Raw genomic sequence first — 26,805 nt, forward strand, 5'->3', positions numbered from 1 at the left:
CGGACCAGCTCGAGAAGATCTCGACCGACCCGAGTTGCCTTTGCTTTTTTCTTCTTGCTCTTCTATATTTGGATCAAAGGAATAGTCGTGGCGAGCTAATAATAGACGCGCCCTGAACGCACGTTGTCGGCGCACGTCAACATGCCCTGCAACCCAGCGCAAGATTCTCACTGGACCAGAGAGAAGTAATAGCTGGAAAGAAGCAAGGAAAAGTAATCGTGATTGGCGGCATGAACGATTCACGTTTTGAGTCTAATTTAGTGCTCACGCCGTATCCTCGCAGCTTGGCATTCTGACATGGTTTCCTCACGACAGCTCGCCTACAGTGTAATCGACAGTTCGGCAAGCTTGATGAGTGGAAGATGAGAGTCCGGAAAGACCCGCAACTGAGTTAAGACTTGGGGTTTCCCAGTTCATGACTTGTTCCACGGGTTTACATCAATGCGTATTTCGACACAGAACGGGAGGTGAAGTATCACGAGACATTTTCACCGAAGTGCTACTCAAGGAACAAACTGACCGACAAGCAGAATCTATCCCAGGGTTCTGCGCGAATTAAGGTTTATCCACCCTGTAAGCCTGTCTACCGACCCCCCTGCGTATACAAGGCAACGCCTCATAATTTCTTCTTCCAGCAGGCCTTTCCTTGCCCTAGGCTCGACGGCTTGATGGTTGCTCTGGACTTGGGCTCAAGTCGTAAGCGTGGTAGGGGGCATTCGTAGCGATACAACGCAATCTTGGCGAGGACGCGGATCGTTTCTCGAGATTTGCACTTGACGCAAAACTCTCAGCCCTGGGCAGCGGTGGCAGGGCTTGCCTGGAACTATTGCTCAGCTCATTCAGACTCCCTGTAGATTTGCCGTTTGCACCCACACGTCTTCTTCTATTGGAGTGTCTGCGACCAGTACAGTGGGCAGATCAGCATCTCCGTATTCTCAGCCTGCCACTGGACTCATCTATATAATGCGGCTGCTCATCCTCGACAAAGGTCTGGTCATCCATCATCTTAGCCATCACAACCTCCAACTCAACTCCTTGTTCACTCACTCTTTACAACAAAACCCCCACTAGCTTCGCCATCATAATGCTCGTCACCAAGATCTTCGCCCTCGCCCTTGCCACCCTTGTGGCTGCGGAATCCGCCGAGGTTCAGCACGAAGCTCGCGACAATAACGCGGTGAGTACAGCCAAGTTGGCTGAATCTGATGAGTCCTGGGCTTTGACTAAATGACTGTGATGCAGGCTACACTCTACAAGCAACGCGATTTCCGCGGCGCCTCCCGCCGGGTTGATAATGGACGATGCACCAATCTGAAGGGCCCTCTGTAAGACTTTGACTCCTATCCCGAAGTTCTGTTGCCTTCGATTCATACTGACAAATAATTTAGCCGCGACAATGTCCACTCTATCCGTGTGGAACGCCGCAGCGACTGCTATCTCTACTAGTAAGTCTCTTCCCATCACCGAGACACCGGACTGCAAAGGAGGTAAAACTAACTATGATCCGGCAGCCAAGAGAACTGCAGGGGCGCTCCCACCAGATATGAAAAGAGCAACAAAAACATCCGCTTCCCCCGTGTTCGCTCTGCTCGCTGCGTGCGTGACCGCCGTGCCTAAGGTGGGACTGCACGTGTGGAAGTTAGAAACGTTGGCCAACTGAGGCAATCTCCGACTGGGCTCGGTAGCAGGACAGTTGTCGGTGTCGCACTTTGCAGGTCAAGCAGAAAGGCTTTCCTCTTTCTTTTGGATTACTATTTAAGCGTCAAGTGCTCCGTAGGATGATAGAATGAAGGCAGTTATTTGGGTCTTCCCGGAAGCACAAGAATTCATTTCTTTGGTAAAATGTAAGGGATCCTCCAAGTAGCAACTTCACTTGGAAACCTCTGATCAATACATGTCATCTTTGGTCTTCTCCATTATTTGCCACAACAGGCGGTCCCTTTCATTTCTGTCAGCCTGTGCCTTGCGAGCCTCTCTCTCCTGATCCAAGGTCTGGGGGCACAAGTATGTTACAACCCGCAGCTCATCTTTCTGCAGCGCGCAGCTCACATAAAAGTGACTGCCGACGTGGCTCTGGAGAAGCTTAGTGCCACTATATCAGGATTATGCTTGTCAGCTGCCATCTGTGGTTCATCAGAAACCGACGCTCGCTCACTAGATGCTCTCCAACGCCGCCTCATAGTTGTCCATTTGAGGAAGCATCTGCTCGGCGTTACGTCGCGTTGAAAAAAAGTAACGCAGACGTTCTAGCACCTCTCCATCGTTCTTGCAGAAGGACATTGGGGAAATGTAAACCTTTGGTGACGCCAGCTTGCCGCCTCCAACTGTGAAGTAAAAGCCTGGCCCCGCGCGCTCAGCTCCGCCCGAAGGCAGGACATCGGGGGCATCGCCGATGAAGATGTTCCAAAAGTCCTGTACGTCGGCCAATGCTTCTTCGCTATACACCGAGCGGTTGTATCTACCCCCAAGCGTGAGGGCGTCCATGAGGTAGTCCACGGTTGTGTTAGGGGCCCGTGTGTAGAGCTTGATCCTCGAGGTCTTGGGCGACAAGAGGTCGAAGGAGAAAATGCCAGTCTCCATGTTCCATTTGACGGCGGCCTCGTGGAGGTAGTCCAGAAGCGGCTCGCATCCAAGATACTCATACTGCTCCGCTGGAAGACTCTTCACTGCCCGAGTCACGACGTCGAGATTGGAGACGCCCAGTTCCTCCGCCCTCAGTCCAGGGAATATGTATAGTTTGACGATGGGCCCAGACCTGCCAATGTCGCGCGTCACAAAGGTCCCTGCTCTCGGTGCCAGCTCAAACCCGAGTTTCTCGTTTAGCCGCACGCGCTCAATGTCGGTCGGCAGCAGGTTCTCGACGAAATGGTAATACCACTCCAAGTCAAGACCAGCGACAAGTCCTTGGCTGTCCAAGTGACGTATCCAAGCCTTCGTCGCCTGGCGGTTCGATGCGTCGGCGCTCGTTCCCGCCAGTGGCCCAATCGGCTCAAAGGAGGTTCTCACGACCCCTTTGCCTTGGAGACCCCATTCCCAGCTGAAGTCAATGGGGGTTCCGTCTGGGGTCTGGGGACTGCGCCATCTCATTTGGCCACCTGCATCCGGCGATGGGCCAAGCTCCGGGACCACGTGTAGAGCATAGAAGAGCAGTTCCTGGTACTGTTCTGATTTCTCATATCCGGCATACTTCAACAACTGGGCAAGGTGGCTTCCGGTTCGATCCCACCAGAACTGATGATCTTTGTTGCGGAAACAGATGATGGAGTCTACCACGTCAACAGGCCGTTTCTTATTCCCCGCCTCGAATCGTGCTTCTGTTGCCGTAGCCCCGGGCATGTTTGCGTTCAAGTGGTTGCCGTTCAGAAACAAAGGCCAAGGCGCCGCTCCTTGTTATATCCACGGACCTCGGGCAAATATTCAAGAGACTGAGCAACATGAAAAGGGAAGAGGATGCGAGATGGTCCAGTAGGTGGTAGTGCTTACGGTCTGTTGCTGCTCCTTCCTGTTTGATGTTCGCCTTCATGCTGTTGGCCTGCTCGCAAACCCCACGCATAACTACGGCAGGGTCAAAAGCCCTCGTAGAAAATGATCATGCGTTGGTGTGCCCCAAACCGCTAGTTATCTTACGTGAGACGACATTACGATATGCGACTGCCATCTGGTTGGATACGACCTTCAGTTGGCCCGGTCAAGCGTCTGGACTGACCCAAGGAGGTGGGCAACTACCACTCAAGGCCGGGAGGATTTCCAAACTCGGTCATTCAGAGGGCGTCAAAGTCGTAACAAGGTTTTCATTGGTGAACCAGTAGAGGGGTTGTCGTACTCTCTGTTCAGAACCTATATTATTCAAAGTCTACCGCTTCGTCCGCGTTGAAGACAGGGCATCTTGCCCTACTGGCGAGGCAACCAACGCGCCGGTTGCGCAAAGATCCTTGATGACTGAAAGCGTGAGGTTGTAGCGATTAAGCTTCCGAGGTAGACGGAGCAGGTCCAGCTCTCGTCAGACCGAATAGTCCCAGTTGAAGCTTTCCATAATGCATACACTACACAAGGGCAATGAGCTGTCTAATCTGGAGTTTTTTGCTCGGCGTCTCTCACTGTTGCCGCATCGTGGGTGTGAATACCAATTATACCGATTTTGCGAAGCATCCAGCAGATGTGTCTGGCATCTGGAGATGGCAGCTTTTGCTAAACAAATACCGCATTCCGGCAGGGGAGGCTTTGGACGTTGATTTGCTAGAAGGGGCGCTCCCTCACCCTTATCGATGCTTGGGCACAGGCCAGGCTCAGGAAGCTAAGCAACAGGAAGGGTGCTGGAAGCCTTTGCTCTGACTGTCTGACACCCGAGATGCTCATGAGAAGGGTTTGCGTGAGGGGAAGAGGGAGGGGTGAAAGAGGCTCCTCCCTCGGACGTGCGAGGGTGGCCAATCACAATAATTATTCACAGTCTCATGCAAGTCAGCCGGCATGATGGCTGTAGCCGACGGGAGACTAGGAATGGGCCTCTATAGTTACCCGGAGCAAATCATGTATTAAACATGCGGGAAATGTTTCGACCAAGTAACGGTTCGATACACAGAGAGCGGAAGGGCTCGCAGCCCGACCAGAGGCTCGAACAAAACAGTGTTGACGGGTTTGGGCCGGGCATTCAAAACGAAAGGCGACTTTCCTCGTTTGGAGGTATATTGATTTTTGTGAAACAAAGTCCACGCGTTGGGGACTGGGACTGCGAGTCAAGGTAAAAGTATTGCGGCTGTTCCCCACCGTTGGGTTCCGGATGGAAGCCGAATACTGAAACGGGCGACGATGAAGCGGCTTCGTCGTTGGCCACGCTGCTCGGTATGTCCTTAGGAGTTTGGTGCGTGGGTATAAGGCTGCCCAGATTGCACTCGACCAGGAGATGTCAGTGGAAGTATTGACGACTCCGCAAAGAGCACCGCGTTCTTTCATGTAGAACTGGTTTCCCGTTGAGTGTCTCACCTGGGCTCAACCGTTGTCTAGTCTAGCGGCCCTGGAAGCTGGACACACAACAACCATTGAAACGATGCTTGGGCTACGAATTGCGGGAAGCGGATGCTTTCATCACATTGAGCCTCCTTCGACGCTAATCATAGCACGAACAACAGTTGCCGTCTGTCATTGGGAACTGGATGAGGCAGCCCTTCAGCCAGACCCAAGCAAGAGGGTCTTTCGTATGGCTGGCATCGCAGCTGTGAGGACCATCACCCGCCAGTAAGTCCTTCAGGGTGAAGATGGCACCAGGTATGCGGAAACTATCGGCCGTGCCAGCGGGGCGAGGGCCTTTACGGTTGATGGCAATTCCCAGCCCCAACCCCGAGGATCATGGGTCAAAATCAAGGTATACAGGAGAGCCTGCAACTTGTGGAACGGAACACTCTACTCGGCAGAAGACACCGCTCGCCCGAATCTTCACCGGCAGTATACCTGTGGGGGCCCTGAGAATCGACCCCGGACCTGGCAGTCCCATGCAACATGACTGCACGCATGAATTGGTATTTCGATGGGTTGAATGTACAGTAAGTGACGTGCCAAGGTAAAGAGGTAGGAGAAAGACGACAGATTGTTTTCATACGCCCTGACTAATTGGCGTCTTAAGAAGTGCTGTCTCCGTTAAGATGCTCTTATAGTTGCTTCCCTGGCTCTCTACGGAGTATCTCGGGTAAAAGGTTCACCAGCACATAAACTTTGAATCTCCAGGGCCCCCTTGTCTCGTAAATAGAGGCTCTACCCGCCCAGGACGCGACTGCGGTCCCCACAGCGTGCCAAAGCAACTTACACACAGGCTCCAACTCTATTCCTACGCGCTTCGAGTTCGAGGTCGAGAGCGGGTCTTGGTCGCGTGGCGTTGCAGCGCAGCCCGAAAGCCTAATACATATACCACTCGCGATGTTCCAGCATGCCAGATCAGACGACTGGCGGCGCGTCGCGTGCGGAGCAGCTGTATCGAGGGCGTCTCTACACGCTCGCGCACATATAGCACTGTGGGCGGGCGATATTGGCGGGTTCTTGTCCCCTCGTGTCTTGGGCATTTGTGCCCGAGGCAGTCCCGGCCCGGAGCTGAGAGGTTGCCGGGCGTTTTACCACGCCTTTTGGCTAGACATGTGCGTGTATGCTTGGCCGCAGGACAGCGTCTCGCCCTCGAGCCGACACAGTCTCATTCCGTTGCCGGAGCGAAGAAGATTCTGTCTTTGCCCCCCTCCCCCCGAGCGATGAGCCCCGGCGCTCCGGGACAGCGGGACTGCCGAGGCGGGAGCCCATAGTGAGCCCATAGTGAGCCCATAGTGAGCCCATGGCGAGAGAGGGAACGAGTCAGAGTGCGACGACTGGTTCAACCACACAGCCTCAAAGGCTGTGCCGTGTGAGCACCACCGGACGAGACAGGCATGTGGCGCACGAGTGGAAGAGAACAACATCAGCTCATCGGGGGGTGCATGTGTGGGGGGAGATGGGGGGGGGGGAGGAGAAAACAGCATGTTGACCATGCATGTTTCTGAAAGAAAACCCCATGTCTTCTAATTGCCGCCTTTGATGGGTGCTGGAGTAAACAAGCAGCGTCCATCGGCACACCCGCCGGGGATTTTCTTCTGCTCCCCGCATTTGCCTCCAACATGCGTCCGCTTCGGGCCAGTAGCTGCGCCCGGCCGATCCGATAGACTTGGGGGGCGTCGGCGTCATTTCGCTGGCCTGGCTTAAGCCTGTCTCATCCTCAGCCCCCCCGCATGGCTCCAAGGCAGGGTCCGATCGTAGATGAAGCATGATGCCTGCACGGAGCATGCGTTGTGTGTTCACAGTAGGTACTTGTGGTGTCGAGTGAGTGCCAAGTGAGCAGTACTGTGTGTGTAAGTGGGCAACTCACATCAGCTCTCACCGTGAACACCAGCCAAGGAAGGGCTTTCATCATCCGAGTCTCGCGCGTAGACACCGACAAAAAGCTCGGCTTGGAAAATGCAGTACGTAGTCCAGCAGCTCTCACTGCAACAAGCGAGGTTCGCCAGTTGTCATGGTGCAGCATGCCTGAGCAACATGGCTTTTCGCATGTAAACACGGGCCGTAGAAGAGGCAACCGGGGCAGACACCGCTGTTGCAGAGCCGCAGAGTCCAAAGCAGCCATGGTCGGCCGTTTGTCGGGCGCGGGCTGCGTAGAGCAGCGTCTCATACCTCGACGTGCCCAAGCAACCAGACGCACCATACCAGCCGGGGCAGGCTTCGGCTGCCTTTTCGCTTCCTCTTGTTGCTTTTTCCCTTCACTCCCATAATCAGCTGGATGACTCCAGGCTTCGGGACGTGAGTAAGGAGTAATGAAAAGGGTGCGCAAGACGGGACCGACTGCGTGGGAAGGGCGGGAAAAGACGGGCATCGACGAGGGAGAAATGGGTCCAATATATCCGCCAGATACAGTGGACAGTGCTGGCCATGAGCCCTCGTTTAGGGCATCTCGACGCCCGTGATTAGGGGGCTCGTGGCTGATCAAGACCACTGATCAAGACCACTGATCAAGACAGACCACTGTAACTCCCCGTCCCTCCAGGGCTGTACTGTAATTAATTATGCGCTCCCTTTCGGGGCTCACAGTGCCGTGGAGGCTCGGGCCCCCTTTGTCCAATAGCCCCTCTACTCTCCTTGCAGCCAAGCTTCGACCTCGTGGCCAGTCCCCTGCTGCGTCTCCTCCTGCGCTCCTGCGCGGACCCTCCTCAATCGACTCACTCCCTTTGCCTCGAACTATTTGCTTCTTCCCAACCAAGCGTTGCCGAAATCCTGCGACGGCGTCACCTGCCCCGGCACCCGTTCTAGATGGCGTCGTCATTGCCTCCTCCATCCTGGCCTCCGCCCGTCTTGTACGACACGGTGGTGATTCAGCCAGGTGGCAAACGCAGCAACACCAACCAGAGCCGGCGAGAAAAGACATGTTGCCGATGCCGTGCTCCGGGGCCGTCGCATACCAGACGCGAGCCTCTGCCCAGAATGCTCGGCGGCCCAGCTGGACCCTCGGCAATGGAATGAAGGGCGCCCGGGACGCTGGTGGGTGTCGACGACCCACGCCTCGTGTCTCACGCCCGCCCAGGTATGCGCCAGATGCTGTTTTGATGGAGACTCACACTTTGTATATCATTGCTCCTCACTTCTAATGCCCCCCGCCACCTTGCTTTTCCTCCTCTCTGACGATCCGACCTCGTCGTTTGATTCACCCGAGCCCGTCTCTGCTCCTGCTTCGACTTCATCTTCCCGCCCGCCCCCATGTTTCTGCCTTGACCTTCGACATGGAGCTCTCCAGCAAGCTGGCAGATCTCACCCTCGTCTCCAAGTACCACCCCGTCGCCAACTACTCGTACCCGCGAAATGATACTTCGGCTCCAAGCAGCGCCGTCTCCTCCTCGTCCACCGGCTGCTACTCGGATAGGTCGTCCCTGGGATCCCAGGCTTCTTCTGCCCCGGGCTTGATCGACGACCGCACCGACTCCGAGGTTTCCGTCGACGACGACTACCAGTATCACGCCCACACCACCGAGCTGTGGGACAGCTTTTGGCAGCCCGCCAAGATGATGGACCACGAGCCCAACATGCACCCCAAGAAGCAGTATCCCGCCCTGGTTCCCTCTCCTCGCGCAAACCGCAGACGCCGCCACCCAGACGCCACCGAAGGCCCCGCCGCCTGGCCGCTACCCGACGGCTCTCCCCGCGACCGATCCCGGAAGCCGGCCGCAACTTACACGCCGTCTCCGAAGATCAGGTCCTCGCCCACCTACTCCGCCTTTCCCAAGCCACCAACAAGCCGCCCAACAAGCCGCCCCCAGGGAACTACTTCACCCGCCCCGGCCCCGGCACCCCGTCGAGCGTCCAGCCCAAAGCCCTCGCGTCCTCCTCGACCCCCGGGCGAACTCATTACCCCTTGTATCCGCGTCGTCACCCCTTGTGCGCGGCAACCCGCCATGGCGCCAGCCACGGCCTACGAACATGCCATGATGACCTACCGATTCCCGCCTGCTTCGCCCACCATGAACCTTCCGCCCCCCTCTCCCACCATGAACTGGTACCCACCGTCGCCCGTCGCCCAGCGGGACTCTGGATTCCTCGATGAACCATTCGCCAGGCCGCGCACCGCTGCCGGCCATGCCTACTCCTCCTCCGCCGCCTCGAGCGCTTCCACCAACATCGCCCTCGAGCAGGCCTACCAGCACCCCAGGCCTGCCCGCGCGCCACGCCACTGCAAGTCCATCGCCCACCTTGCCCGTCCGGTGCCCGAGCCGGAGCCCCACTCCGTGTTCGAGTACGACTCCGACAGCGACAGCGAGCACGGCCGCTCCTTTTTCCGCTTCCACCGACGCAACGACAGTGACAGCCGCAGGTCGACCAAGGCTCCGGCACCAGAGGCTCTTCCCTCCCAAGCCCGCCGTCGCCCGCGCCCCCAGACCGCACCGTCTGTCCCCGAGCCCCAGGGGCAGCCTCCGAGCCGTCTTGGCAAGCAGGAGCCGCCACCCAGGCGCAAGCGTCAGGGGCACGACGTGTTTGGCCGCATGCTCGGACGGCGTAGCAGGTAAACACCTGCCCGCTTCGGCGTCATCGCTCAGGCAACCTGGCCTGTGTGGCATCTTGCCTTGTCACTCTCCATCTGGAACTCTGCGGTGCATGCATCGCCCTACCAAGCTTGCGCAAGCACGTCTCACACACTCTCTGTTTCTCATTTCCCTCAAGTGGAAACACACCTTTTTCCTTTTTCCCTCTCACGTCTCCTCTTTAGCGAGCAGTGCGGCGCTGCGGAATCGGCTGTTATTTTTGGACAGAAGCAAGGCCCGCGGCAGCCGAGCGCATATGCAAGGAGTTTGCTTCCTGCTGCCCCCTTTCCGTGTGTTTGTTTTGGGTTTTTCGCTCTTCGGCCGGCGTTTTCATCTCTTTGCTCGCTTGGCTTGGAAAAACAATCATGAATTATCACGACGACGACCCCCCCGACACGCCGCAGGCGAGACCCCACAGGGCGGCGTCGGTCGGGACCCCGGCGGTGCGAGCCCAAGCTCCCGCCAACGCGCACACTCCTTGACGCTTTTTATCTACTGAAATGTAGTTTGACGACCATGACACACAACCTTTTCATATTTCTGTTACAATGAAGAGAATGAATAAAAAAATTGAAGAACAAACTTTGATCTCCGCAAACAAGGTGTGGCTCGAATTCCTCTTAACATTGGTAGTACAAGCTGTGGTGCATGTGTATGTACTCCGTTCTCCGCCAATAGAGAGCTAGGTTCTTCCTATAGCAGGTATCTCTCCTCTAGGTTGCTGCTCGCCCTCGCGTCTGGCACCCCTCGTCGTCCGTGCGTCTATCTACTTTACATGCTGTGCTCTGTGTCCTGTCTGTACGTATGTTTGTTTGTACATCTCTGCGCGTACTTCGTAATATGCCTCATTGGGCCCCGGCGGCACATTCCAGTCGTTTCTTCGTCAACCATGTCAAGCCCGACAGCAATGGGGGGGAAAAGCTCTCCCAGAGAAAAACAAACAAATCTGTAAATGAACCTTGACAAATTTTCCGGAAAAGGGGTAAAGAGAAGAAGAAAAGGCACTCTCGACGCCAATGCCATGCACCGTACTGTATGTGCATGAGGAATTTGGTCGCCTCCCCTCGTGTCACCAAGCAGGGCAGGCTCACATCCTCCTGCCCTTCTCCGTATACCGCTTCAGCCGCCGGATGCTGAGCTGGTGTTCGTCCCTGCCCGGCGACAGGCCCAGGAACCAGACGCTTTCCTCGCGCGGGTCGTCCCGGCTCGCGCCCAGCCGCAGGACAAGATCGCGATGGGAGCAGACGGCGCGGAAAGCGGCGTCTCGGACGAGGTCGTCGGCCGAGCAAAGACTGATGATGGTGGCGACAGAGCTGACTGGATGGGGCAGCAGGAATTGCCGGCGGCGGGGCACCAATAAAACGAGGTTTCCCACATAAAGCAACAGGAATGCGAGAAGGGCGCCAAACACTGGCATGCTCGGGAACATCCGAACCTGTTCCTCTGTCGTGGTCAAGGCCATGAACAAGCCGCCGGCTAGGACCGGTATGAAAACAAAGAGCACTGCCATGAGCGATGTGACTGCCACTCTCCAGTGCCCATTTCCGAGGGCCCTCCAGGTCGACTGAAACGGTAGGCATGCCGCGTAGTCGGCCAGGATCGATCTTCGAGCCGTCGCGCCGTCCGCCTTGACCAGTTCCCCCCACGGTTGCAAAATGCGCAGTGACTGGTCCAGGCTCTGGAATAGCAAAAACAGCACCATCCCTAACAAAGCGGGGAGGAAGCTGTACAGGAAGTCGGCGGGGGAAAAGGCCGCTTGATTGGGCCGAGCCTCGAGCCTCGGGACGAAGCCGGCATCCAGTCGAGTCTGGGGCAAAAAGGATACGATGAGCAGCGCAACGAGCAGCGCGCCAGTTGCGATGATGAACGCAATCAGTGGCGCATCGCGCAGACACCAGGGCAGGTAAGCTTTGCCAGTAGCGCTGAAGTCGGCCATGTCCCGGGACCCGATGGAGAATTCATAGCTCCCCCTCTTGGCCTGGTCCGCGCCCGTGGCCTCTGCCCCGCGATGTGCTGGCATTGCTGAAGTACCGATTGTGTGCCAGATGCCGCCTGACAACATGTCTTCTGCCTGCCAGTATCCCAACCGGTCGAACCAGCGGTCCCGCAGCTCCGTCTTAAAGTCGCCGACGGGTCCGAGCACAGCTTGGCGAGTGTAGCTGTGCATCGTGTTCGTCCGGTTGAGGAGAGGAATGAGATCCGCGATTGATCGTACGTCCCACCGAAGTCCTGTCCACTGCTTGAGCCAGAAACCCATCAAAATGATAGTCGTCACCGCCAGGAATGCATAGAGAGCGACCAGGGTCCACGCCACGCCTTGAGACGGCGCCCAGATCCACCGGTCCTTGACGTATATGCACGTAAAGGCCGCGCTTTGCAGGGGGATGGTCAAGGCCGCAAGCCAAGTTGCCAGATCAAAAGCCATGATCTGCCACGGCCCAACCAATTGTGGACGCAGAAACGACTTGGGGTACAGGCTCTGAAGCAGTGCCAGATATCGCTCCCGAGGGTCCTCCTTGGCCATGGTGGTGAAGGGTAGTATTCGAAGTGACGCCGTGAGGATGTTTTGCGCATAGATGAGGACGGCGGCCGCTACGAGTTGCGGCAAGATTCGGAAGAGGAAATATTGCCCAGAGTATATGCTTCCGGGGTACGGCGTCAACCCGACGTGTTGTTCGGAAAATCTATTGGAGAAGATGAGGGCTGCCATCATCAAGAGGCATAGAATAAACATTAATCCCATTGAAAGGGGTCGCAAGATCCGTGGTTTGAAGGTGAGGGGCGGGTATGTTCTTCCGCGGGGATCAATGGTCTGCAAGGCATTCTTGTCCACGGCAATCCATTGATCCGGAGGTCTCTGGAGTTTCGTTGCGGCAGGCGAAGCGGGCTCATTTGGCGCCGCGTCTTGTCTAGAGGTGGGAGGAACCGAGCCTTGTCTTCTCGTGCCTGTCCGCAGGTGCTGTCTGCCACTGTACGCAGGTGCCGGGGGTGCTACATTTGCTGACGCGAGCTCTTCATCGGGGTCTGCACCGAGCGCCTGGTAGTCGCGCACCCGTCTCTCCGACGTGCCCGGAGCCAAATCGTCGCTGGAGCTGCTCCTTGGCTCACGAGTCAAGGCCTCCAAAGCATTCTGAATGTACGGGGTGTCGTCGACCCCGGGGGTGATTTTCCCGGCGATGATGGCAAGCTCGTCCTTGATGAGCCCCAGTCGGGCTGCGTTGGCTGTCGCGGCCATGGCCATTTGGGCTTCGTCGAATCGCTCTACAAAATTTGTGCCGAGGCTTCCAGCATGGCGGTCCCAGGGCGTTTGCAGAGGCGCAGGCGGCGAAAACGGCTGGTGTGGATTGGACAGCTCCTCAGGGCTTGAGCGAGCTTCTGATAAAACTTGGGGCCCGAATGGAACGGCGCTTTGATGAAATGGAGCTGATTCTCGGGGCCGTGAATCGCGACGCGAATTGGCCTCATAATCATGCAACAGACGTGTGCTTGTTCCCGCCGCGTCTTGATGAGCCAGGGACGGAGAAGACGGTCTCTGCGGCGGCCATTGACCTGGCAAGTAAGCGTCAACCGACAAGTCTTGAACGAGAGTGGTCATGTTGACATACGGATGGCCTCGACGTGTCGGTCAAAGTCGAAGTCGTGGAGGTCCATTTTTGATGCATTCCAAGGCGCTCCACACGGGGCGGTGGGCCAATTGGTGCTGCAAGAGGCGATTCGGGAAGGAGCTTCATGCAGAGAGAGTCATAGCGAGAAGGAATCGTCCGAGAAAGCAAGCTTTGGAGATGGCTGGGCGCGATGTCTTACTACCCCAGCCACCCGGCCCCACGGCGGGAGATCCGTTGGCGACCGCTCGGCAGAGGACCCCACCTAGGGCCGAAAGACCAACTAGCCCTCGAGGGTCGAAGACAAAGGGCAGTGGGCGTGGGCCCAACGCGTGGCGTCTCTTGTTTGGTGTCTAGTTGACGACGACGGCGATGGAGGAGGGAGATTTTGGAGGTGTGCGCTGGTTGCCAGCTGGTCGGGCGCGCCTGCAGCTTCCATCGGGAGAGGAGATACAAGGTACTTTGAAGTACCAGGCACCAGGCACCCGGCCAGGCAACCAGGCACCAGGCAGCGAGTTCCGGGGCAAGTACTCCGCACTTTGCCGACCGTCAGCCCCGCCTTTCCCGGGTGGCTGGGCTCGGCCAGTCCGAGGCAGCGAAGAGTTGGTTGAAGAAGCAACCAATAAATAAAAAGCACCAACAGCAATAGGCACCGGGCAACGATTGATTCCCTGGGCAAGCTGAATCCACTGCACATACACGGCCTCAACCAGGGAGCCCATGCTGAGTGCAAAACGCACCTCGGCGGTCTGAGAAATTGAAGCCACCAATGCTTCTCCGACCGGGGTGCGATGGTGGATTACAGAAGGTTGAGTGGCTGGGCACTGCCGTCTCTGCGAACCTTGGCCCGAATGACGATGCCTGAATTGTTGTAGGCCATGATGGGCTACTTCGTAGTTATTAGCCACACTCCCAATTAGCCCAGAAGACCCACCAGATGGCGTCAATGCCCCGCGTCCAGATCGAGGACAAGTTCGTGACCAACCACAACATGTGCATCATCAAAGGGGGGCTGAGAATCACAGGCTCTTCAGCAGCGGGAGGCGGTATCATTAAACGGCAGGTGCCGTCCGTGTCACAGTGAGTCGGCTCGTGAAACAGCAAACTTCGAGTGGCTCACGAAGCATTTGACTCTTGCATTGTGTATTTTGAATGATGAGTTATAGGCTCATGAACTGTTGATGAGCTCAGCCTTGGGTAATGATTCGTAACAGACAGTCAGCGGATTGTACTTACTAATCATGACTCGTCCTTGTCTCAACCTCTCAGGCACCTCCTGTCTAACCGAATTAGGCAATTATCACGTCCCGTGTGACCGAGACTCGAACCGCAACGTGAGGTCTAGACTTGAAAGAACTCACCTTATTAAAGGAGGGACTGTCGATTGACGGATTCTTCAGAGTGCGAGAAGCTTCAAGCCCAGTCAAGAATCGTCTCGACTTCCCGCACCAAGCATATATGGCTCGGCTCGCCCTCCTCTGCTCAGTTGTCGTTGTCTCCATTTCCATCATCCTTTTCTTCACGCCCGAATACACCTACATCATCCGAAGCACCGGCAATCGTCTCGTCAGCATCTTGTCGTCAGTCGGCAACAGAAACACTCGTAGCCCCGAGAAGCCGATGCTTAGGAACATGGCCAAAAGCACTCTCCGGCAGGCCACCATCACGCCGCACCGGTCCGGCGCCAGAGGCCACTCGGACCACGGCTGGCTCAACTCGTACCACAGTTTCTCCTTTGCCGACTGGTTCAACCCGGGCTTCACGCATTTTGGCTCGCTGAGGGTGCTCAACGAGGACCGCGTCAAGGCCAACTCGGGCTTCCCTACCCACCGCCACCAAGACTTTGAAATCTTCAGCTACATCCTGTCCGGGGAGCTGACACACCGGGACTCGATGATTGTCAGGGCCGAAGAGGGCGCCCAGTCGGACCAGTTTTACCGCATGCACCGCGGCGACGTCCAGTTCACGACGGGAGGCACGGGCATCAGCCACTCGGAGATGAACGAGCACAAGACGGACACGGTGCACTTTCTTCAGATCTGGGCGATGCCGTGGAAGAGGGGCCTAGCCCCAAGATATCACACCGAGCACTTTGACGAGAAAGCCAAGAAAAGGGGCTTCGTCACCATCCTGAGCCCGCTCAAGGGCGGCGCGGCCGCGAGCGCGCAGCAGGAACGCGACGCCGAGCCCACCGTGGCCGGCTCCATCCCCATCCACGCCGACTTTGCCATGGGCGCGGCCATCATCGCGCCCCAGAGCACCTTTGAATGGACCGTTGGGGCCGCGGGCACCGAAGAGGCCAAGCGAAAGGTCTACGTGCATTTGCCCATGACCAAGGGCGGCGGGGCCAGGATCCGGCTTGACGGCCGCGACGGGGCGGAGCTCGGCGAGGGCGACGGGGCATTTGTCGAGGGCGTGAGCGCGGGTGATGGATTACGGGTAGAGAGTATCGGGGAGGCAGAGGCCGAGGTGATAGTCTTAGACACGGTGTAGAGGGTTGGTTTAGATCTGAGAATGAGAATCGAAATGGTTGAAGACACGGGGAAAGGTGGAACAGTTGAAGTATAAATAGAATCGTGCATTCCTCTGCAAGCCCTATATTGCCGTGGAGCCTATAGAATCCAACCGTCTGGAAACGAAGCTGGACCCTGCCCAAAAATGTGACACAATGACGAGCATGTCACCAGTGATACGTATGACACGGGATTGAGACGCCTCTCATTCCCCCTGTCACACATGGGCATGATGAATGGTCTCGAGCTTGCTGAGAAGATAGCTCTCCTTGACCGTCTCTTACCCTGTACCTAATACGACGCATCTACGTGTACAGGGATTTTGTGACTGACGCATCTTGCATCGACCCCCGCCTTCCCGCCCTCTTGTTGGAGTGACGATGGCCGATTAGGGCTTACCGCGTTGTTCAACTTGAAAACCCAAACTCTTGTGCCAAGGCAGCCAAGGAAACACGGCCCAATCCACAGGCCAGTCAAATTGTCTCAGCTAGGAATACATGAGGGGATCATGCAAACCGGGTGCCGGCTCTGCTCCCCTTTTCCTTTTTGTCGCCTTGTTCGAAACGACCAGATGTGGGATGAAAACAGGCGGCATTGCCCCTTGGTCTCCAACCTCGTCTCGACTGACTCGTGCGGCACTAAATCTCGCGCCGGCCCGCTGAGCTGCTGGGGGTGTTGGGAGGAAGGGGGAAGCGAAGCTGTAGCGGGGTTAGTGCAGTACGGTGCAGTGCAGTGCAGTGCAGTGCAGTGCAAGCCTGAAAGTGCAGTGGGCTGCGTGCTGAGCAAAAGGACAGCATCGCCGAGTTGGGCAGCGGCGCTAACGAGACAGGACGAAAGAGAGAAAAAAGAAGAAGATCAGGGCGGGAAAAGAGACGACAAGGACATCGCTTCTTCAAGGGAGCAAGGGATGCTTTCAAGCGACAAGGGAACCGCGGCCGTCTCCAACGGGGGACACCAGGAAATTGGACAACTCGTCCCTCCAGCCACCCCCATTTTCTTCCCTCGCGCTGCCGAGTTTCCTGCCACCACATTTTCGAACCTGCGATTGACTTGACGCCTCGGCCATGATCCTGCTCGACTCCCCTTCTTCCTCTCTTTCCCCCAGAGGTCTTGGCAAGGCATAACCCTCCTCCTCCCTTTGTGCCTCCGCAGCCGCCCCGTCACCGCCGCCGCCAGCCGCCTGTGCTGGTCGACCTTCAACTTGTCTTCACCACCACCACCACCAACTCCCCCCGGCGCCCGAGATTCCTTCTCGTTCCAGCCACAACCGCCCCCAGACTGGCGACGCCAGCGGTTGCCGCCAGCGCCCGAACCCTCGTCTTTCTCTGCCCGCTCAGCTCTTCGTCGCGCACGGCGCTCTCGTGCCACCACTACCCCAGAGCCCCGTCGAGTGCACGTCGCCGCCGCCTCGGTCGGCTTCACCCCCAGCTTCGTCCCCGAGCTCGAGCAACCGGCCTCGCCCTCCTTCACTGGACTCGAGGCCTCGCTGTTTGAGGAGCGTCGACACGCGTCAAGCACCTCGCACTCCCCGACCGTTGGCCCTGACCCCGAGTCTCCCCCTCGACTCCCTTCGAGCCAGCAGCCCGCTCTTGCACATCGCCGCGACCCTCATCCCGCTGTTCGCGTCTCGAGGAGTATCCACAGCGCAATTCTCTTCACTCTCGAGGAGGCGCTGCGCCGTCCAAATCCCTTTACGCCCGATTTTGTCGAGGAGTCCGCCAGCATGGCCGACCTGACGGCCGCCAGCTCAGCCCCCGCTGCCTCCAATGGCACTGGCGTCACCTCCCCCCGCCGTCCCACAGCAGGCCCCGCCCTCACTGGCTCTCCGTCCGGCATCAGGGGTCCCAGGATGATCATGCAGGAACGGGCAGCGAGGGAAGCGCGGCAGAGGGCAGAGGCAGAGAAGCTTGCCATGGAACGGGACAAGGCGGAGCGCGAGGCTCGTCCCGTCGAGGAAGCCCGACGGAGAAACTCTCAGCGTCGATCCGCTGGCGTTGCCGCAGGCCAAGGCGTTGCCGCCGACGCCCAGCAACCGCAGATCGACCCTCGCCACCAGAGTCGAATGCCCCCAGACGCTCCCCAGATACCAACAGCCGCGGCAGGGAAGCAGCCGCCCCAGCCACAAATATCACAGCTCGCCGATGATCAACGAGCACATCACCAGACATACCCGCCCTCTGGCGCGGCTCGCCAGCCACAGTCGCATCAGCGGCCCGATGTTGGCGCCCAGCCGGCCACCCCAGCAGCCCCGCAGCCCACCGACATGTCCAAACCGCGAAACTCGTTCCCGCACGCCTTTGAACGGTGGGAAACGCTATCTGCGCACTGGGAGGGCCTGACGAGCTATTGGATCCGCAAGCTCGAGCAGAACAAGGACGACATCAACCGCGACCCCCTGAGCCAGCAGCTGGCCCGGCAAGTGACGGATTTGTCGGCGGCAGGAGCCAACCTCTTTCATGCCGTGGTGGAGCTGCAGCGCCTGCGGGCGAGTTCAGAGCGCAAGTTCCAGCGGTGGTTCTTTGAGACTCGCGCCGAGTTGGAGCGCGCTCGCGAGGTCAACGCCATGATGGAGGGCGCTCTGCAAAAAGAAAGGAGAGATCGTGCCGAGGCCGTCCGCGATGCCATCGACCAGGAACGAGGGTCGAGCAAGGTCCAGAAGCAGCTCGCCGAGATGCGCAAGGAGCTCTCCATCTCCAAGGAAGAGGCCCGTCGAGCCTGGGAGGAGCTGGGCCGGCGAGAGCAGGAGGAACGCGACCGAACGTATTCCCTGCAGACAGGACAGCCAACCATCGTCGGCGGTGTCCAGGTCGTGCCCATGACGCACAGCGGCAGCGTCAGTCGACATGGCACTGCCCGGGATCCGGCAGGCCACCAGCAAGAGTACGGACCGGGACACGGCTACCAGGCAGGACAGACGCAGGCTTCCCCCGAGCAAACACCCCCTTCGACGGCGGCGCGTGGCGGCGACGGCTACCAGCGACGGCAGCAGCACCAGCCGGAGCAGCCGGGCCGACCACGTCGCGGCTCCGAGGGCGGCTACAGCGAAGGTGAGTATATCGTCGACGCGCAGGGAAACTTCATACTGGATGTGCACGGAAACAAGATACCCTTTGCTGCGCCGGCCTCTACCTACGCAGGCTCTGATGCGGAAGCAGACGACTACGAGACGCCGGCCACCACCAACCCGCCTCCCAGCGGCGGCCCCGAGTCGCCGTCGACGTCGGCCGGCGAGTCGCGCTGGACCGGCGCATACTCGGATCCTCAGGACTATAGCGGCCAGGGCTATGGAGCTCCCGGCTGGGAGACTGTTCCCCGGCACCACCACCCGACCAGACTGAGCGACGTCATCGAAGAAGAGGACGAGCGAAGCCGGACGAGCGCGAGTCAAATGAGCCGCGGCTAGGAGTCAGGCTCCTATTGACTTGGGAGGGATGTCCAGGCATCATTGACAGGCACCGAGATCAGAGCCGTCGATGTAGTCACACCTCCCAGGATTTGGGTACGTCACGTACATAATATTGCGCTGGAAAATTTGCTCTGGGCGTTTCTTAATGTTGGGCAGCTACTTGATGGCTTGAAGCATGCGCGTCTTTGCGTGAGCTCTTGGAGGGAAACAGGCCGCCCACGAGCACTACCGCGCCGATCAGGGCCAGACTGATTCCTCGGCTCGAAGAATGGATCAAGCGGCGCGTCGCTTTTTGTGTTTTGGAAACGGAGTCCAGGGTCACTTCCGGTGGCTTTTCTCGTCTCGGCACCAGCAAACCAATCATATGAAAAGTCGTGCCGATATCGCATCGGCCGCCCACGTACACACGACTCTTTGGCCTATGCAGACGACGAGATGGGCCTCCCGTTCTCGGATAATGGCAGGCGTGGACGGGTATAGATGGGACACGTTTGGGTTTCGCGCATGGGGATACAGGCACTTGCTTTTCTGACACGAAATCCGGGGCCACACTTGTTTCCATGCGTTCAGGTCCAGACTTTTTTCTTTTATTTGGGCCCCTTATTCTCACAGCTGCGGACGCGGCAAGACCGTCGGGAGAGATGACGAAGGAGCCTGGCCTGGGACGGCGGAGTTTGGCCGCGGCAGAAGCACGAGGCGAGGGATGTTTTGAGTGTCTGCGCGTTTTCGTGTAAATGTTAATGCTGGTGGATGTGCATATTTCTACCCGGTACAGCTTTTTATAATTGAGACTTTTTCTTGTCATGACACGCGCCCAAAGGTCCTGAGCCCGCCTCCAGGGGCATCCCGGCGAGCCGTCTCGACCTCTTCCAGCTCGAGCTCGACACCGGCCGCCATGATGCGCTGGCGGTGCCACGGCCCGACAAACATGCCGTCCGGGTCGGCCTGGTGGCGCACGCGGCGGAACTCGTCGAGGCGCTTGCCGTACATGGCCTCGATGTCGGGCCGGCGCGCGTCAAAGTTCTTGGCCCAGTGCGGGCGGCCGCCCATGTCGCGCATGAGCCACTCAAAGGCCTGGTAGTAGCGGCGGCGACACGGCGGGTCGCGGAAGTAGGGCCGGTACAGCGTGGCATTGAGGTACAGGGTCGGCCCGTCGTCGACGGTCGGGTCGAGGAAGGGCCGCGGGCTCGGGGTCAGGGTCGTGTCGCTGACGCGCACCTCGACGGGGGCGTGGACGTACAGGCCGGCGGCGGAGAAGGGGATCCCGTGGGCGACGTAGCCGGGGTCGTCGGGCGTCAGGTGGTTGAGCCAGGAGCCGAGGCGGCGCAGGGCCTCGGGGCCGCGGTGCAGCGGGATGGCCCATTCGTTGACGAACTGCGAGTAGAGGCAGTTCATCAGCAGCGCCTTGGGGCCCGGCTGGACGGCGGCCGTGGCGGAGCCGTTGGCGAAGCCGTACTGCATGCCGAAGACGAACCACTCGACCCACGGCAGGATGGGCGGCGCCCACTGGGCCAGGTAGAGCAGGTTGTGGTAGACGTAGTAGCCGACGGAGCGGTCGTAGTAGCTGGGCGGGGGGTCGCGCTCGGGCTCCGTCGTCTTGTCGGCGCGCCAGACGACGGCGCGGCGCGTGTAGGGGAACCACCAGACGCGGACAAACTCGCTCTGGGCCCAGAGACGGCCGGGCGGGTCCTCCCAGGCGGCGAAGAGGGCGGCGTCGGCGTCGATGGTCTGGCGCCAGGAGAGCGAGAAGGCGGGCACGGCGCGCAGCGTGACCTCGGTGACGACGCCCAGGGCGCCGAGAGACAGCAGCGCGGCGCGGAACAGGTCCGGGCGCACGTCGGCGGAGCAGAACTCGGTGAGGCCCGAGGCGAGGGTGAGGCGCAGGGCGACGACGTCTTCGGACACGAGCCCGTGGCGCGCGCTGCTGCCGTGCGTGCCCGTGGAGATGGCGCCGGCCACCGACTGCTGGTTGATGCTGCCCAGGTTGGCCATGGCCAGGCCGTGGCGCGCAAGCTCGTCGCACAGGGCATACAGCCTCATGCCGGCCTGGACGACGGCGACGCGACGGGCCGCGTCGACGGCGACGACGCGGGCCAGGCGGTCGAGGTTGAGCATCCAGCTCGAGGTGCACGTCAGGTCCGAGGGCGAGTGCGCGCAGCCGGTGACGACGACGCGGCGCCCGCACCGCCGGGCCAGCGCGACGGCCTTTTCCACCTCGGCCTCGGTCTCCGGCTGGATGTACAGCTCCGGCAGGCTGGAGAAGGTCCGCGCCCAGGTGCGGTGGACGTGGCCCGTCGTGGCGCGGAACGGGGTCCCCGAGCCCGGCGAGCCGGCCGCGGCCAGCTCGGCTGCCGCGAGGGGATGCATTGTCGGCGCCGGCTGCTGATGCGCAGTCTATGATGAGGGTCCGTCAGGGTTTTTTTATTTCCCCCGTCAAAATGTCAGCATCATCCGACTCCAGCGGCATGGACTGATGCAGCTGGTGGGGGTGCTTCGGAGTCAAGTGGGGACGGCTGGCCATCCGAGACCCGGGCAGGTGGTGATGCCAGGAAGGTCATGTTACTTTCCTCAGGTCCCTTCTTCCCCAAGAGTCGTATCGGAAAGAAGACAGAGCAAAGGTGGCCTGGGCCATGGGATTTGCCACGGTGGTGACTGTGGCTGCCGTTGGTTGCGCTTCTGGCCAAGCCTTCCAAATAAGCACACACGCCCCCAGTATTATGCCAGGATTCAGAAACAAGAGATGGAACAAAAACTCTCGTAGGCTTGCGTTCGGCCCGTAGTTGCGTGTGGTTTTTGTTCTTCGTCTTCGCATCGTGTGCCTTGTAGCCCGTAAGCTGGTCGTCTAATAGTCGGCCACCCGCTCTGCCTAATCTGGCCACCTAAAAGTTCGGGGGGACTGAGGCGCGCATATTTAAAAGGTAAGGTCGGCGATGTAGCTAGGTAGAGAGTACTTATACGTAAACTCTTGTTTCCTACCACTACTAAGATAGAATAACATACTCTCTACTTCGGCCTACGGCGCTGAAAGGTTAATTGCCCATCCGGCACAGGGCATGCTGTCGTGCTTGATTTAAAGGCGCTCACTCAATTGGTAGCCAGGCAATTTGGACTCTAGGTATCCGTACATACAGTACTAGATGCAAGGTACCTACCTAGGTAGGTAGGTGCCTAGGTAGAGTACTGTACCTAGCATGTCGCCTTTCCCTTTTAGGTGCGCACGCCACAGCAACCCCCTCCAGACAGCAGAGCGGGTGACAGCCCCGTAAGCTGTAATCCCGTCCCCGTACCTCGTACCTCGTAGCCGCGCGCTTCGTGTCTTATATCTTATAATCAAGGGCAAGGTACGGACGGAGTACTCTTTATTTATTTTACTAAAATAATAGGTTTTATATAATCGCTTTCTCTATATTGGGGAGTATTTTGATGGAGACTATTTTCTTTGATTGTTCTTATAGTAACCTACATACCCGCTTTTAACCCACCCGAGTTATAAGACAGGATTTGGGCGGAACGCAATTTTGGCCCGCAACACTCTCTTACAACCCCTGTTGTTAGATGACAATCTGCCGTGGCTGCGGTTGCAGTCTCCTGATGCGACCCTGTTGGTTGGACTCGGAACTGCGCCAGCCTATGGCGTATGCTTGCTTTGCTGACGCTCCCAGGCCGGCACACACCCTCGTCCGTCGAAGCATGCAGCGTGCAGCGCCAGTTGTTGCCAGCTGCCAGTCGTTCGTTATCCACCTCGGTTGTCACTGTCCCTGCCAGCTGGCCCGACATATGGCCCTTCATAAATCACATTGGCCCCACGTCGTCGCCCAAGGGGATGATGCCCTTTCCTGCCCCAACGCATTTCTCGTCCAAGCTGCCTGCCATCCAGCCCGTCAAGGTCAACGTCCATTTTCAACGTCTATTTTCCTCTTCCATCACCACTATGTCTTCAAACAACGACAAGACTTACTATAAGACAATCAGAGAGAGACCCGTCCACCTTTGCGCAAAGGGCCAAGGGCAAGGACAGCCTCTCAACTTTAGTCCAGTCCGGGCACTGGAAGAGCGCCGTCAGTCAATGGGGTCGCGAGCACTTATTCGCACACCGTGTCCTCTGCAAAGAGCCCAAGAAACGCCTGCCTCTGCTTGAGTCCGGCGGGTACTTGCCTCGCGACCTCAGAAACATCCACGCTTGCATCGACGGCCTGATTGAGGGCCCAGAAAGCATCGACGCCCTCAAGAACAAGTGGGAGCCTGAGCTCGTGCAGCACTACGAGCCAGACAGCCTTGGCTATGTTTGGGCAGCTTTGGCTTCTTTCGTACGCCCTGCAGCGCATCTTACCCAGCCCGCTTTCTCGGAATCAACAGACCGGGCAGCACTTAAACGGACGTCAGGGAGACCTGGGAAATTTCAAAACTTCGTTCCATCTGACAAGGTCACATTCGGAAGTTCCCCCGACTATCGATTTAGGCCCTCATCATCAGAGTCCGATTCGACTCACTCAAGCGCGGGCTTCGTTAAGGGACTCGCAGCACCGCTCGTCGAAGATGCTACCGTCCGTCTAGCCAGCTGCTTCATCCGCTGCGTGCTGAATTACGGCCAACGCCGGGACAAGACGGGTCCGGTTCTTTGCTTCCGCGATGAGCGCCGGACGTATTCTTATGCGGAGGGCAAGAAGCAGATCCACGCGGTGGACGATGGGAGCATCCGACTCATGGATCCGGTAAACACTAGCCAACACGTGGCGATGCTGGAAGTCAAACGGACGTTTGAGAAAGTCATCGAGGGGGATCCAAGCGTCTCTGACGAGCTGCTAGCCCAAATGGTGGGAGAAACGCTGGCCCTTCGATGCGGAGACATTGAACCAGTCTCTCAGACCGAGTACGTATCTGCCAGGGTGTTGTCTCCTATCATGCCAACCCAGAACTGACCATAGGGTTTCGATAGCTTTATCACGATTCTTGCGGTCACTCACTTCGTGAGATTCTTTCACTTTCACATCTCGGACGACTTTTACCGCAGCTACCAAGAATTGCTCGCCAACAACTCGGACAACCTAGCCGGCTTTCTGCGTATCGACTCTACAGTATGGCTTGACATCAAGAAGCGTGAACATAGAGAGGACATTGCCTCCCATATCCTTGCTTTGGTAGCCTGGGCCAAGGACTGAAGGTATCTGGCGAGGCGTGCCGAGGCGTGCTGCCGCTCGGCCACAAACCGGATACTCTCAAGCAGGGGCTTAGGAGCACAGTGGAAGGAGATATAGGGGTCTCAAAGAGGTGAACTCAGTGATGTATGCTGTCACAGAGTGGGCAGAGGCAAGGGGGCGCAGGTGCGGTCCGTATAAGAAGGCCAATAAACTACGGAGGGGGAAAGAGAGGAAAGAGCGGGCGCCACGCCCACCGGTGCGGCAGCCGCTTATATACACACACTTGTCCAGCCACATGACAAGCCATGTGGCCAGACCCCAGATTCCAACGGTCTAGGCCAACGGCACCTAGACCATCACACATGCCTTGGTCTATCTATCGGGACGAGAGAGTGGCTTATATAGGTACAGGTGCCCCTTACGGGCCTAAGTAACTAGTCAAAAGGAGGCATTAAGATGTTCATATATATATATATATAAGTAATTTCCTTTATGCATCCTGCAGCTAGGAGAGTTATTGAGGCATCAGAGGTTAATTTGTTGCTAGTTATATAGACCTTGCCCTAAGAGACAGAATGCACTGGCCTCCCTAAAAAGAGGGGTGTCTCCAGGCGTAACTATATATGTATACATGCTATGTCTAGACCAACAGGACTCCTTACTAAATAAGCCGGAAATAGAGAACTGGGACCATATGTGACTTCCAATGAGTCTTACACGTTGACCACTGCATTCAGTGCCTCTGGCGGCGTCCCTGTCTCCCTCAGCTGCTTTCGTCACCGTTATTCTCCTCTTGGTTGGTACATCCTGCAGTGTTGATCCCAAGCCAAGGACAATTCCTACAGATTGAGCTTAGTCTGTAACACACCCCTTCAGGCGTTGCAGAGTGTAATAACTGAAATGCCTGCCGTTTTGCGTAAGCAGGGGCACTCACTGGTAAGCACTTCCTGTAGACCGCGGGAACGCGTAGTATATGGATCTAGTGCCATTTATAGGGCTTCGGGATGAGAACCAAGTGTGGAATACACCAGCCATGTAGTGAAGGAGCTCGTACAGAGAGCAGGCCTCTAACAGCTACAATAGTTTACAGGGACCTCAGTCACTCCCACGGGCGTTCCTCATCTGAATCGTCTAACGGATTCCCTTCCAGCATTTGCATTTCCTTGTCCGTCACTCGTATCCACTCTTCTTCATATTCAGCAGGGCCAATATAACGACCTCGTTCTTGGTACAAAATATAATATAGATATTAACATCTCTATAAATTATGCCTAACCTATGTAGTTACCGCAACGCCACTTGGCATGTCGCAAAATCTGCAATGCTAGAATGTCGTCTAACGACTTCCTCGATGACCACCACTCGATCCCGCGTCTCCTTAAAAGAACAGCCTAGCACCGTCGGTGCTAGATTCGAAACATAACACGTTAAAGTCTGGTACGCTTTGGCCTCTCGTTCTAGAGCTTTGACTTCGAAATTAAATCGAGCCATCTTTAAATACCGCTGCTTCCCTTGTTCTTAGAAGCGCTAAGCCCGAGTCTTGACCCCCCTAATGCCTTGCATTTTAAAGATATCGAAGAAGTTGTAGTCCTCGTGCACGTATTCTTGCCACAGGGTACGCGGCTTAAAAGCGTCAGGCTGCCTTTATAAGCTAAAGTCGTCATTTAAAATGGTAAAAGTCTTCCTCTTATCAGACCACTCGGCTGGTTAAGTAGTCAGAATAACACTAGGGCCGTGGGTTTGGGAGTCTTTCGGCATTAGATCTAGATACTCAAACAAAATATAAACCACCCTCTTCCTATAAGCACCGTCTTGGCGAAGTATTCTATACAAGTAGTCGCCTTCTGCTGAGTAGATTGCCAAGACAGTGTCTTAGGTGCTTAGGACTGCCAAACGGCGTAGTGAACAGAAATGTGCGGCTAGACCTCGTGGCAAAATAAAGATCGGGGCGATTAATAGGAGGAACAGTGTTTTTCGTTGGATGGATTTGATAGAGAACAAGAATCTTGGCAGTTGACGCAGGCCATCCCGCTTTCAACAATAGTTTGAGCAGGAACATGGTGCTGGGAGCAAAAAGGACGCGGAGGGCAGGTCATCTTGGGTCGGCATACAGCGGAAATTAAGCCCGAAAGGTGGCAGGCGGCCATGTGCCTATTGCGGCACTTCTTATTCCAAACTACAGCGTCTTGAAAGGGGCGGCTGGGGGCTTTGTCCACGGGCACAAGTAACCGTATCTGGCGAGATGTGCAGTCGCTTTAGCAGTCCCAGAATTAGTACGACGACCCGAGGCACTTCCCGAATGTGCAGGAAATGGACTGCTCGAGTCATCGATCAACTATCACTTAGCCATCAGTCAGCCTTCAGTCAACCATTAGTCGGCCAGGGCTCCGTCAGTCACCCTTGAGATGGCTTCGGCCTCTCCCATTAATTATACATTTTCCTGTCCTCCAGCAGCCAGGTTCAGCCCTTCACGAATGCAGCCCAGCCCTCGGGTCAATTCTGAGAGCAGATGTCCGGCGTTGAAGCCGAGAGAAACTGATCCGGCAATCGAGGCACTGGAAGTGGTTCGCCTGG

The 26,805-nt window shown here is 57.4% G+C and overlaps 8 protein-coding genes across 8 annotated transcripts; 5 read left to right on the forward strand and 3 right to left on the reverse strand.

The window, feature by feature from the left end:
* Positions 1-1,084: 1,084 nt before the first annotated feature.
* HRG_04371 (uncharacterized protein) lies at positions 1,085-1,446 on the forward strand (the record flags this gene model as incomplete). Its single annotated transcript, XM_044862842.1, has 3 exons — positions 1,085-1,177; positions 1,243-1,325; positions 1,389-1,446. The coding sequence occupies 3 exons, from the start codon at positions 1,085-1,087 to the stop codon at positions 1,444-1,446; spliced, it is 234 nt and encodes a 77-aa protein (XP_044721456.1).
* A 441-nt stretch (positions 1,447-1,887) lies between these two features.
* Positions 1,888-3,336, reverse strand: HRG_04372 (tryptophan dimethylallyltransferase domain-containing protein; the record flags this gene model as incomplete). The annotated part of the gene is made up of 3 exons (XM_044862843.1): positions 1,888-1,992; positions 2,050-2,092; positions 2,156-3,336. The coding sequence occupies 3 exons, from the start codon at positions 3,334-3,336 to the stop codon at positions 1,888-1,890; spliced, it is 1,329 nt and encodes a 442-aa protein (XP_044721457.1).
* Positions 3,337-8,279: 4,943 nt separating this feature from the next.
* Positions 8,280-9,557, forward strand: HRG_04373 (uncharacterized protein; the record flags this gene model as incomplete). Its single annotated transcript, XM_044862844.1, has 2 exons — positions 8,280-8,749; positions 8,804-9,557. 2 exons carry the CDS (start codon positions 8,280-8,282, stop codon positions 9,555-9,557), a joined length of 1,224 nt encoding a protein of 407 aa, XP_044721458.1.
* Positions 9,558-10,659: 1,102 nt separating this feature from the next.
* On the reverse strand, positions 10,660-13,223 carry HRG_04374 (phosphoribosylaminoimidazole-succinocarboxamide synthase; the record flags this gene model as incomplete). Its single annotated transcript, XM_044862845.1, has 4 exons — positions 10,660-12,481; positions 12,548-12,596; positions 12,642-12,947; positions 13,178-13,223. 4 exons carry the CDS (start codon positions 13,221-13,223, stop codon positions 10,660-10,662), a joined length of 2,223 nt encoding a protein of 740 aa, XP_044721459.1.
* Positions 13,224-14,632: 1,409 nt separating this feature from the next.
* On the forward strand, positions 14,633-15,667 carry HRG_04375 (pirin domain-containing protein; the record flags this gene model as incomplete). Its single annotated transcript, XM_044862846.1, has 1 exon — positions 14,633-15,667. The coding sequence occupies one exon, from the start codon at positions 14,633-14,635 to the stop codon at positions 15,665-15,667; it is 1,035 nt and encodes a 344-aa protein (XP_044721460.1).
* Positions 15,668-17,410: 1,743 nt separating this feature from the next.
* Positions 17,411-19,090, forward strand: HRG_04376 (uncharacterized protein; the record flags this gene model as incomplete). Its single annotated transcript, XM_044862847.1, has 2 exons — positions 17,411-18,734; positions 18,825-19,090. The coding sequence occupies 2 exons, from the start codon at positions 17,411-17,413 to the stop codon at positions 19,088-19,090; spliced, it is 1,590 nt and encodes a 529-aa protein (XP_044721461.1).
* An 804-nt stretch (positions 19,091-19,894) lies between these two features.
* HRG_04377 (d-arabinono-1,4-lactone oxidase domain-containing protein) lies at positions 19,895-21,460 on the reverse strand (the record flags this gene model as incomplete). The annotated part of the gene is made up of 1 exon (XM_044862848.1): positions 19,895-21,460. The coding sequence occupies one exon, from the start codon at positions 21,458-21,460 to the stop codon at positions 19,895-19,897; it is 1,566 nt and encodes a 521-aa protein (XP_044721462.1).
* Positions 21,461-23,024: 1,564 nt separating this feature from the next.
* HRG_04378 (uncharacterized protein) lies at positions 23,025-24,252 on the forward strand (the record flags this gene model as incomplete). Its single annotated transcript, XM_044862849.1, has 4 exons — positions 23,025-23,151; positions 23,204-23,400; positions 23,605-23,963; positions 24,030-24,252. 4 exons carry the CDS (start codon positions 23,025-23,027, stop codon positions 24,250-24,252), a joined length of 906 nt encoding a protein of 301 aa, XP_044721463.1.
* Positions 24,253-26,805: the final 2,553 nt, after the last annotated feature.

The sequence above is a fragment of the Hirsutella rhossiliensis genome, assembly GCF_020360975.1.
Source record: "Hirsutella rhossiliensis strain HR02 chromosome Unknown scaffold00004, whole genome shotgun sequence".
Taxonomy (NCBI): domain Eukaryota; kingdom Fungi; phylum Ascomycota; class Sordariomycetes; order Hypocreales; family Ophiocordycipitaceae; genus Hirsutella; species Hirsutella rhossiliensis.